Genomic DNA, 12,781 nt, shown 5'->3' with positions numbered 1-12,781 from the left:
GTGAGTTCGGGCCCTGTGTTGGGCTCTGTGCTGACAGCTCAGAGCCTGGAGCCTGCTTCGGATTCTATGTCTCCCTCTCTCTCTGTCCCTTCCCTGTTTGTGCTCTGTCTCGCTCTCTCTCTCAAAAATAAGTAAGCCTTAAAAATTTTTAAAAATATAATTAATAAATAAATAAATTGGTGCTTTTGGGGACCACGTAGCCCACAGTGAGAAATATGCGGACTGATAAGTAATTAGGAAAGTACCAGAAGAATCCTGTGTTACTGGATGGGGATGAAAGGCATAGACATCTAAGAGCAATAATGTCCTCATAGTCATGACCATACCTGGGTTCCATACCTTCTTTTAGAAAACAATTGACCACTAAAAAGACCAAAGGTTCCTTGTCTGAGAGGACTGATTTCAGAACTGGGGCATGGAAAGTAAAAGGTGAATCTGACAAAATTCATGTCAGAAAGTAAGATCTGATGGTACATGTGAAAAGGAGTTCTCAAAAAAGAGTCCAGGACAATTTGAGGACCAAAAAAATTAAGTATAGTAATGACTTAAGCTATACTGGCTATAAAAGAAATCAAAAGTGTTTACCAGTATGAATAAATAAATACGAAGAGTGGGAGGGAATCAAAAGGAAAATTATCATTTTATAATCATATAATGACAAATGACTTAGGGAAGAATTATCAATGGATTCTAAGTCTATTGGGTCAACGTTTGTTGGAAAAGAATTTCTTAATTTCCAAATATATGGAGATTTTCTGGTTATCTTTTGTTAAACATTTCTCTCTCGTTTGAATTTCTGCCAAAGAGTATACACTTTATGGTTCCAATACTTTGAACGTTATTGAGGGGCATCTGGGTGACTTAATTGGTTAAGTGTCCAACTCTCGGTTTCAGCTCAGGTCACGATCTCACGGTTTGTGTGTTCAAGCCCCGAGTCGGGCTCTGTGCTGAGAGCATGGAGCCTGCTTGGGATTTCTCTCTCCCTCTCTCTCTGCCCCTCCCCAGCTCGCTCTTTCTCTCTCTCTCTAAAAAAAAAAATAAACCTTGAAAAAATTTAAAAAAATATTTAGAATTGATTTACAGCAAAGTATACAGTCAAGTTTGATAAATATTTCTTGTTTAAATGATGGGAATACGTATTTTTCACTTTTCTATGAATTCAGCTTTGTTCATTGCTCTCATACAATTATTGAAAAGGGTTTGTTAAAATTTCACACCATGATTGTAGATTTGTCTACTGTTCTTATAGTTCTGTCCCTTTTTGATTTAGTAATATCGAGGCCATATTATTATTATTTTTTTTAACGTTTATTTATTTTTGAGACAGAGAGAGACAGAGCATGAACGGGGGAGGGTCAGAGAGAGAGGGAGACACAGAATCTGAAACAGGCTCCAGGCTCTGAGCAGTCAGCACAGAGCCCGACGCGGGGCTCCAACTCACGGACCGCGAGATCGTGACCTGAGCCAAAGTCGGCCGCTTAACCGACTGAGCCACCCAGGCGCCCCTCGAGGCCGTATTATTATACACATACAAGTTCATTATGCTATGTCTTTCAGATGAATTAAATCTTTTATCATTACGAAAGAAACTTCTTTATTTAAAGTATTTTATTTTAGTGAAAAGTGTATTCTGTCCGATTATTAATATAGCTCCACAGTCTTTCTGTTGGTTAGTGTTTGTGTGGAATACATTTTTCTATTTCTTACTTTCCTTATGATTTATATATGCCTCTTATAAACACATAGGTGGATTCTGTTTTCAAACCCTGTCTGACAATCTTAGAATATTTGGTTCATTTACAATTAATATAATTACTGATATATTTGGTTTCAATCCTCCATCTTAGTACGTGTTTTATATTTTTCCACCTGATGTGTGTTACTTTTTCTATCTTTTATTGCCCTGTATTGGATTCGCTTTATTACTCTATAATATTCCTCTGTAAATTTGGAAAACACTCCTTTTCTGTTAGTGAATACCCTTGAATGTACAAGTTATACTTTATCCATCAAAGCTTAATATTAAAAATCCTTTTTTTCCTTTCTCCTGGACAATGCAAACAGTTAACTTTCAACCTTTCTTACTTATGTGCTATTGTTTTGTGCATTTTAGTTCCAAACATATTCTAAGCCTCAGAAGTCACAATTATTATTATTTCATACAGTTAATGTTCCTCATATTTAACCACACATTTACCATTTGCTCTTTTCTTCAGGGACTCATTAAAAAAATTTTTTTTGAGGGGCGCCTGGGTGGCTCAGTCAGTTGAGTGGCCAACTTCCATGATCTCGCAGTCCGTGAGTTCGAGCCCCGCGTGGGGCTCTGTGCTGACGGCTCAGAGCCTGGAGCCTGTTTCAGATTCTGTGTCTCCCTCCCTCTGACCCTCCCCCGTTCATGCTCTGTCTCTCTCTGTCTCAAAAATAAATAAACGTTAAAATTAAAAAAAAAAATTTTTTTTTGAGTATAGTTGACACACAATGTAACATTCGTTTCAGGTGTATAACACAGTGATTCGACAGTTACCATTTTCACTGTCCTTGTTTCCTGATTCACTTTTTGTCAGCTCATCGACGTTGTCATTTTGACACCTAGCTTTCATTGTTGCTGTTGCCAAAGCATTCATCCATCTTCTCAGGGCTCCGTTGAAGTTGATCTCTTGATTTTTCTGTCTTTAAAATTGATTTTTTTCTTCTTTTTTTTCCTGCAGTGGTGTTATGGTGGGTCTAAATGTTGGTTTCTTTTTATTCATTCTGCTTGAGACCTGTTGAGCTCTTTCAGCGTGAGAATCAGTTTCTTTCTACAATTCCAAGAGCCATTATTTCTCCAAATCTTGCTTTTCTGCCTTGCAAAATTCTTTTCTCGCCTTGGAAAACTCTTCTCGCTTTGTACTGTATGTCTATTCTTAGTCTTTCTTCTCTCTTTTGTACCCTTCCAATTCTTTTTGCTTCATTTATCACAATTTCTTCCAATCAACCTTCAGTAATGCTCTTTTTTTTTTAGTTGTGTCTAAACTGCCTTTGAGTTGTTAGGTTTTTGTGTTATGCCTGAGCTCCAGATTTTCGGGTTGTTTCTCCAATCTTCAATGTTCCTATTTATGGTTTGTAGTTTCTTGCTGAACTATTTCATTTCAGCGTGTAATTTTCATATGCATAATACAAATAGTTCTTTAAAATCTATGTGTGGTAATTACCTTGAGTGTCTGTGAGTTCGTTTGTATCATCTTTTATTATGTTGTAGCTGATTCATGTTGCCTTCTCTCTTCATGTGTCTGTTTATCATTGTATTCCAGTCACTGGAACCGAAAAGTATTAAAAGAAATCATGTGAAGTGTAGAATTTTTTTTTTTTTTTGCTATACCAAAAAAATTTAGAAACATGAAAAAATATGAAAACATCTTAACCCCCTTTTCAGGATTCAGATTTCTATTGGTTACCCATGTCAAGGGTGATTTAAGCCTGGCCCATCCTTATTTCTAGAGTAGAGACCTTTGGCATCCTAAAAATAAGCTCCGGTGGGTTGATCCTTGCCTGCTCTGTATTCCTGCTTTGGATGTTCTTTGCTTGTGAGACGGTGAAATTCGCTTCTCCACCTGTCAGTTACATCTTCAGGTTTGCAAATACATCACTGGCAATGGTGACTCAAAAGCCATAGTTGTTCTTCTTGGATTTCTGTCTTTTTCTGGATCCCTCACTATCTCATTAGCTTCTCAATGCTAAGAGTATTTTTCCCATATTTTTTGTTCTCTTTAACACAACTATTATTGCAGATTATGCACGTGTCAGTAGACGCTGATGCCCCTGATCCTCTCAGTTAATTTAGCTGTACATTTCCTTTGTAAGCACCAGAAGGGCCGGCATCTTTTTAGATGAGCTCTTTGGAGTGGAGGAAGTAAAAATCTGCTAGCCCTTGAATATGTAGGTCAAATTGTGTAAACGGATTCACTTTTTATCTGGGAGAAGTTTTCTTGCTTTTTATCCAAAGGTATGCATGTGTGTGTTCACCTGCAATAGAACAATCTTAAAACTTACATTTATTTTATCAATAAACCCAGAATCAAAATCTTCAGATGATATCCGTGAAGACCGTATGGATGTCTTGATCGTGTTGTGAACTTTACCAGAATCTTTCATAGAAACATAACTTTGAGGAGGAATTATTTAATGAGACACTAAATGTAAGTTCCAACTGGAAGAGGAGGGAAACAAAAGGGAAAAGTAAAAAAAAGAAGATTGCAAAAGCCCTTACACTCTAATTGGTTAAGTTTTGTGACTTGAACATTAGCGTTGTTAAGGCATTTGTGAATATCTCAATCATAAACCATAAGATGATCATTTCTCTCACTTCAACTTCCCCCAAATCCTTAAAAAAAAAACAATGGATTTTTTTTTTCGTATTGTATAACCAGAATCTAAGAAGATATTTAAAAACAGCCACATAGTGTATTTTAGGTCAATTAATGGCATAAATTTAGACATGTTTCCTTCATGAAGGTTCATGTGACACTATTGATTTTGCCACTGAAGAAGATAGGAAAGAATAAAAATATTAAGGTTAATGTTCTGTGATAGATTGATCTTTTCCAAGATTTAAATGCTACATTTTAAAAATTTAGATGACCAAATATCTCTGTCATCTTCAAATCGTTTTAAATGTCTCAAAAGATTTTGCATCTGTGTTGCGGAATTCATTGGCATACGGGTGCATAAAATACTTGAGCGGCATAAATAGAAAGTTCACATTTACATATTAGCATACATTACATTTCTTTCATTATTGTTAACCTAAATATCAGATAAATAGGTTAAGAATAATTCTTAAATAGAATCCCGATTAAACGCAAATGTTACCAGTCGACGTCTGTTCGTTGTTCACAGTACATAATCCGAAAGTATTGAGCATAGCCGCTGCAATTCTAATGGCCAAGAAAGTTATTTACCTATAGAAATTGCCCAAACAATAGCAATCTTCATGATGGCCTTAGTCCGCGAATTGAAACGGCTATGCTCAATAGGATTACGTATTGCTACATACCGATCCAGCGAGATAGCGCAGAGGTGCATGATGGACGCTGTTGAAAATAAAACATCCAAAGAAATCCAGACGGGGCACAAATATCTAGGTAGTGGCCAGACATAATCTGAAAGAGAAAAGAGAGAAGACAAGAACATATTATCCAAATCAAAATGTCTACAGTCTTACATTTTAGTCTATTTCTTTCCTCTCATAAGCTACGCTTTTTAAAGTAAAGTGGAATTTGGCTAACATTATTTTCCATAGGAATGATGATGATGACAGTGATTATGTCAATGCCTTCAGTGTTACATACATTATTACTTTTTAAATTTTGTTAATGCGTAGTTATTTTTGAGAGAGAGAGAGAGAGAGAGAGAGAGAAAGAGAGAGAGACAGACAGCATGAGTCGGGGAGGGGCAGAGAGAGAGACACTGAATCTGAAGCAGGCTCCAGGCTCTGAGCTGTCAGCACAGATCTGGCCTGACGTGGGGCTCGAACTCACGGACCACGAGATCATGACCTGAGCTGAAGTTGGGCGCTTAACCGACTGAGCCACCCAGGCGCCCCCATATATTATTTTTTATTGTGATAAAATTTATAAAGTCTAAAGTTAATCATTTTAAAGTATACGTTCCTGTGGCATTGAGTACGTTTACAGTATTATACAAGCATCACTTCTTTCTTGTTCCAAAACATTTCATCCCTCCAAAGGGAGACCATTATTTACTAAGCAGTCACTCTCCACTCTCCCCTCCCCCCACCCGTAACAATCTAATCTGCTTTCTGTCTCTATGGATTTGGCTAATCAGGATATTTTACATAAATGGAATCCTACAACAGGTGCCTGGGCTTCCTTCACTAACATACTGTTTTTGAGGTTCCTCCATTTTGTAGCATGGATCAATACTTTATTCCTTTTCATGGCTAATGTTCTTGGTTGAGATGTTTCTGATGCTGTTGTAAATAGAATCGGTTTTTAATTTCCTTCATGCACGTTCATTGCTAGTATGTAGAACTATAACTGCTTTTCATGGGTTAAGCTTGTATCCTGCAACTTTGCTGAATTCATTTATTAGATCTAGTTTTGTGCGTGAGGGTTCATTAGGATTTTCCATTTATAAGACTGTGTCATCTGTGAATGGAGATAATGTTAGACATGCTTTTTGAATTTTCCATTGCATTTTATTTTCTCTCTTGCTCACTCTATATAGAATTTCCAGCACAGTGTTGAATGGAAGCAGTAAAAGCAGCCGTCTTGTCTTTTCTCTGCTCTTAAAAAAAAAAAAAATCTTTCATTCTTTCACTATTAAGTAGGATGTTAGCTGTGGGTTTTCATAAATGCCTTTGTCATGTTAAGGAAGTTTCCTTGTATTTCTAGTTTATTGGCTGTTTTTATCATAAAAGAGTGATGGATTTTGTCAAATGCTTTTTTTTGCATCAATTGAGATGATCATGTGGTTGTCTGACCTTAATTCTATACGTGATGCATGATTTTTATATGTTGAACTATCTTTGCATTCCCGTGATAAATCTCACTTCAGCATGGTGTGTACTATGATGTTATATTTAGTTTGCTAGTATTTTGTTGAGGAGTTTTGCATCTATATTTATAAGTAATATGGGACTATGCTTGTGTTTTCTTATAATGTCATAATCTGGCTTTGATATCTGGATATTGCTGGTCTCATAGAATGAGTTACAAGGTGTTCCCTCAATGTTCTATTTTGTAGGAGCTTGATAAGAATTGGTGTTAATTCTTTAAATGTTCAGTAAACTTTGTCAGTGAAGCCATGTCGTCCTGGATTTCTTGTTCTTGTTTTTTTCTCTTTTCTATTTTGTTTATCTCCATTTTAATATTTACCATTTTCTTTCTTTAGATAGTTTGGGTTAAGTTTGTTATTCTTTTCTAGTTCCTTACGATCCAATTTCATTTGTAATTTCTTCTTTGATACGTTGGATATTTAATAGTGACGTGTTTAATTTCCACATATTTATGAATTTGTCAGTTTTCTTCTGTTATTGATTTCTAGTTTCATTTCATTTTGGAGAAGATACTTCAAATAGTAATATTAAAAAATGTTTTAAATGTTTATTTATTTTTGAGAGAGAGTGAGCAGGGGAGGGGCAGAGAGAGAAGGGGACAGAGGATCTGAAGCAGGCTCTGTGCTGATAACAGAGAGCCCAGTGCGGGACTTGAACTCATGAACCATGAGATCATGACCTGAGCTGAAGTCAGATGCTTAACGAACTGAGCCAGCCAGGTGCCCCAGTAATATTTAAAAATGTCAGTGTTTGTTTTGAGACCTGATATATGATCTATCCCAGAGAATGTTCCTTTGCACTTGAGAAAATTGCTGTTTCTACTGTTGTTGGATGGGGTGTTCTATATATGTCTGTTCTATATATGTTCTATATATATCTGTTCTATATATGTCTATTAGTTGCTTCATAGCATTGTTCAAGTCCTCTGTTTCCTTATTGATCCTCTGTCTAGTTGTTTTATTTATTCATTATTGAAAATGGGATATTCACGTCTCCAAGTGTTATTTTAGATCTGTCTTTATTTCCCTTAATTTATGTCAGTTTTGCTTCCTATATTTTTTTGCATCTGTTGTTAGGTGCATATATATTTGTAATTATTATATCTTCTGGACGGTTTGAACTTTTTATCAACATATTATGTCCTTCTTTGTCTCTCAGAACAATTTTTGTCTTAAGTTCTATTTTGTTGGATACTAATATAGCCACCTTGCCTTTTTTTTTTTTAACGTTTATTTATTTTTGAGACAGAGAGAGACAGAGCATGAACAGGGGAGGGGCAGAGAGAGAGGGAGACACAGAATCTGAAACAGGCTCCAGGCTCTGAGCTGTCAGCACAGAGCCGGACGCGGGGCTCGAACTCACGGACCATGAGATCATGACTGGAGCCGAAGGCAGATGCTTAACTGACCGAGCCACCCAGGCGCCTCACCACCTTGCCTTTTTTTGGTTACTGTTTATATGGAATATCTTTTCCATCCTTTTACTTTAACCTATTTGTGATTTTGAGTCTAAAATGAGTCTCTTATTGACAGCATATAAAGAAAGGTTCTTTTTTTAAAATCCATTCTGGCATCATATCTTTTTAACAATTCTGCTAATCTTTGTCTTTTAACCAGACAGTTTCGTTCATTTACATTTAAAATAATTACAGCTACAGAAGGATTTATGTCCATTATTTGTTATTTGTTTTTATATGATACATACCATTTCCCCATAAAATTTTCTGTTATTGACTTTATTTGTGATTAATTGATTTTTATAGGGTAACTTTTGATTTTTTCTTATTTCTTTTTCTGTACATTAGTTTAGTTTTTTTTTAACTTGGGAATTAAAATGATAACCTTAACATTCTAACAACCAAGTTTTAATTAATACCAACTTAGTTTCAGTAGTATGCATTTTGCTCTTTTGTATCTCTTTCTGTCTTTGTTATTGTCACAGATTACATCTTTACACATTGTGTGGCCGTTAGCGTACATTTATAACTATTTTTTTTACGTGTTTGCTTTTTAAAAAAAGATAATAAACCAAAGGAGTAATCACAAAGCTTGAAAAGAATTAAGAAGGTAAGTGATCTTATTAAATTAACCTATATGAAAAGATGAAGGACCATAGAAAAGTTTAAAAGTTACCACAGTTCATTTCATAAATCAATATAGTGTCAATATCAAAACCTACAAAACGCTGAAAAAAATGAGACTAGAGACAAATAGCATTCGTTGATACAGATTCAAAGTTACACATAAAAATTAACAAATAGAATACAGCAAAGTGTCAAAGCAATAATACATCATGAAAAGACAAAAATTATTTCAGGAATGCAAGAGCAATTCAATATCACAAATATCTGCCTATATAATACTTTATATTATCATTTGTATAACATTTTATGATATTTTAATAGATATTGAAGAATAGTTTGATAAAATAAGGAAGCTATTCCTAATTAAAATTTTCATTATATTGTGATAAAAGCAATCCCCTTAAATTGTACAATTTACTCAAAACCAATAACAAATATTACAGACAATAATTCAGCAAATCCATTTCAAGTACATTAAGTTCAGAAATCGGACAGGACAGAAATTTACAGATAAAGACCTTAAAGTAGCTATCATAACCATACTCAGTGACGGAAGTGTGGATGCTCTTGAAGTAAACAGAAAGAGGACATCTCAAAAAAAAAAAAATAGAATTTATAAAAAGCACCAAATGAAAGGTTTAGAGTTGAAACAATATATAATACCTAAAAGAAGAAAATCACGAATGGTCTTAATAGATGAAGGGAGATGACAGATGAAGAGTCATTAAAACTGAATATAGATCAACAGAAATTATCCAAACTTTAGAAGAGTGAGAAAAAATGGAAAATAAATGAACATAATAGGGACCTTTGGGACAATATGTATATGTGTAACGTTTGTGCCATTGGACTCTGAGGAAAGGAAAAAAATGATATGGAAAAATATTTGAAGAAATAATGGTCTAAAACATCCTATATTTATGAAAAAAACATTTACAGATTTAAGAGGTTCTACCAAACCTAAATGATTAAACTCAAAGATAATCATGCCTAGAAACATCATAATCTGGTGAAAATAAAGATAAAGCAAAACAGCTGAGGTAGCTGAGGAAAATGACTCTTTTCCATGTAGGGAGCAATGGCTTGAACAACTTCAGATTTTTCATCAGAAATCATGGAGGCCAGAAGGCAATGTAATCGTAATCCAGAATTCCATAGCCGGTGAAAATATCTTCAAAAAAATGAATGTGAAATAAAGACATTTTCATCTGAGAGGAAACAAGGAACTGATTGCCAGGAGACTTGCTTTAAAAAGTGCTAAAAGTCATTCTTCAGAAAGAAAAAATTAGATGACAAGAAAATTTGTAAACTTCAATAATGAATGAAGAACAACAGAACTGGTAAATAATCTGGAAAATATAATAGAATATTTTTCTTATTTTAGGTCTTTTGAATATATGTGACTGTTAAAAGCAAAAATTATAACATTGTCTGAGGAGGTTCTCAATGGATACAGACATATCCCATATTACAGTAAAAAAAAAGGGGGGGAGATAAAGGGATCTATATAGCTATAAGGTTTTTATATTCACTTGAAATGATAAAATAGTAACTGTAGGGGAATTGTGAAACAGTAGGTATGTATATTTTAATCTGGAGAGTAATCACTAAAAAAAAAACTGTACAAAGAAATATGGTACAAAATCCAATAGATCAATAAAAATGGAATACTAATGTAAAATGCATAAATGCCAAAAATAATTCAGAAATATGAAAAAAGGAATAAAAAAGAGATAAATAGAAAACAACAAAATAGTAGATATAATTTCCAACTAACCAGTAGTTACACTAAATGTAAATGGTATAAAGTATAAATTGTATCAATTTAAGGCACCAGCCACGTTGGATTAAAAAGAACAAAAATAAATAGGACCCAATTATATGATGTCTATAAGAAACCCTACAAGTTTGAATATGATGATATAAATAAATACACAGTAAAAGGATGGAAAAAGATACACAATGAAACAGTAATCAAAGGACTACTGGAGTTATTATATCAATATCAGAGTAAATTTCAGATCAAATAATATTACTAGGAATAACAGAAACCATTTTATAATGATAAAGTTGTCAACGCATTAATGGTATGTAACAATCCTAAACATTTATATACCTAATAAAAGAACTTCAAATTTCATGAAGCGAAAAAATGATAAAAAAGAAAAAACAAGTCAAAAGTATAATCACATTTATACTTTGAGATTTCACCATCCTTTCTTCAGTAATTGACAAAAATAGGCAAAAAATTTAATGACGTAAAAAAACTGAATAGCACTAACAATGAACTTGACTAAATTGACAGTTATAAAACACTATACAACAATAGGAGAATACACATTCTTTTCAAGAGCTCATAACAAATTGACCAGAAAAGACCATATGGTGGGCCATAAAATAAATCTTAACAAGTTAAAATGATCAATATGATGCAATGTAGATTCTCTGACCTTAACACAATTAACCTAAAAACCAATAACAAAAAGTTATCTTGAAAAAGTCCAAGTATTTGGAAATTAAAGAACACAGTTCTGCAAAACTCATGTTTCAAAGAGGAAGACTCAAAGTCAATGAAAAAATAATTTGAACTAAATGAAAATTTAAAAAAAATAGGTCACAATTTGTGTGATGGTGCTAAAGCAGTTCTCAGAGGGAAATTTCTAACATTAATGGTTTATTTTAGAAAAGAAGAAAATCTGAAAACCATGATCTAAATTTCCATTTTGAAGTCCTAGACAAAGAAGGGCAAATTAAAGTCAAAGTATCAGAAGAAAGGAAGTCATAAACATAAAAGCAGATGTCATTGAAATTGTGGAAAGACAATAATAGAAAAAAATTCGATGAAACGAAATCTTGGTGTTTTGAAAAGATCAATACAATTGGTAAACTTCTAGACAGATTGAGGGAGAAATAAAATTAGAAGGCAGAAAGAGAATATTTCTGCAGCCTCCACACACAACATAAGGGAATTGTATAAACAGTAGTTTACCCATCGATTTGCACGGGCATTTTGGGTCCTTAGACATAAAGCCACAAATTTCTGAACCATGCCCTGAGTTCAGAATCCCAGCAGAGAATCTGTGCTGCTGAGGGAAAAAAAAAGGATGCAAATGTTTTGGATCTTCAATCTGGAGTCAGCCTTTTCCTTAGCCTAAGATTGGCCGATTTGCCACTGACTGAAGAGTGCCAAAGCCAGGAATGGTTGACGGGAGACTTAACCCAGATTTGAATGCATAGCAAATAACCCCTTTTTGGAACTTCAGAGTCTTCGGCGATGGCCTGGTTAACATGGCCTCTAACTTAAAGTCTGAAAAACTCAACGGCTTCCAGGCTGTCACTCAAGTTGGTACATGACAGAACCGTCTGCCAGCAAAGGCTCCTATAGATCAGTATTTCCCATCTACAGGTCCATAGTGAAATTTTCTGCAGCCTATAGTGAAAATTGGGGAAATAAGTATGACAGTAGGTTTTAAAAATAAAGCTGTATTTATTCCATTTAAATGACTTATTTTTATTCTGAGATTATATCCTCCCTATAGAATCCAGAAGTAGAAGACCCCAGCCCGTAGGATTGGTTGGATTTTGCTTTACCATTTTATTCCTGACCCCTTATTTTTGAGAACTCAGGTCTGCTCTTGGTTATTTCCTATCACCTTGCCTTTGACAGAGTTCCCTGGATATGACTGGATACTGCATCCGACATCAATTATATCTTATAAATGCTTTCGGAAACATGCCACTACCTTTCTCCCTTAGAATCACACCCACCTCCTTGGAACTTGATCCTTCTGCTGGTTAGACTGTTTCCACCTACTTGAACTTGATTCAGAATTGCTGAATCTTCTCTGTACTACAGCTCCAAAATCTTTTGCCTGTGACGTTGAGATACTTCTTAAATTTACTGTGAACGTGACCTTGAGCTTACACGTCCACTTGACCTTGACCCCGAGCTTACAGATCCACTCCCATAACTCCTGCCTTTTATGAGCCCAGGCGATAGCACTCAGCCCCCTACCCTCTACTGAATACATTTGTCACAGAGCTTTTCTAGTGAGACAGTTCAGCACCTGTATCTCCTTGACACGTCGATTTTATGGTTCTTCGGTGAGGCAGTGGGTTTTCTGGCGCATGTCTCGATGAAG

General features: G+C 34.7%; 1 protein-coding gene across 1 annotated transcript in view; it reads right to left on the bottom strand.

Moving 5' to 3' along the window:
* The window catches only part of HTR2C (5-hydroxytryptamine receptor 2C), a 152,194-nt gene that overhangs the window by 53,607 nt on the left and 85,806 nt on the right, over positions 1-12,781 (bottom strand). The window contains exon 3 of the mRNA XM_047843924.1: positions 4,938-5,138. Coding sequence (XP_047699880.1) covers positions 4,938-5,138 — 201 coding nt within the window. The remainder of the gene's footprint in view (positions 1-4,937; positions 5,139-12,781) is intronic.

The sequence above is a fragment of the Prionailurus viverrinus genome, chromosome X (assembly GCF_022837055.1).
Source record: "Prionailurus viverrinus isolate Anna chromosome X, UM_Priviv_1.0, whole genome shotgun sequence".
Classification (NCBI taxonomy): Eukaryota; Metazoa; Chordata; class Mammalia; order Carnivora; family Felidae; genus Prionailurus; species Prionailurus viverrinus.
Note: the sequence above shows the minus strand (reverse complement) of the source record. Positions and strands in the feature narration are given on the sequence as shown.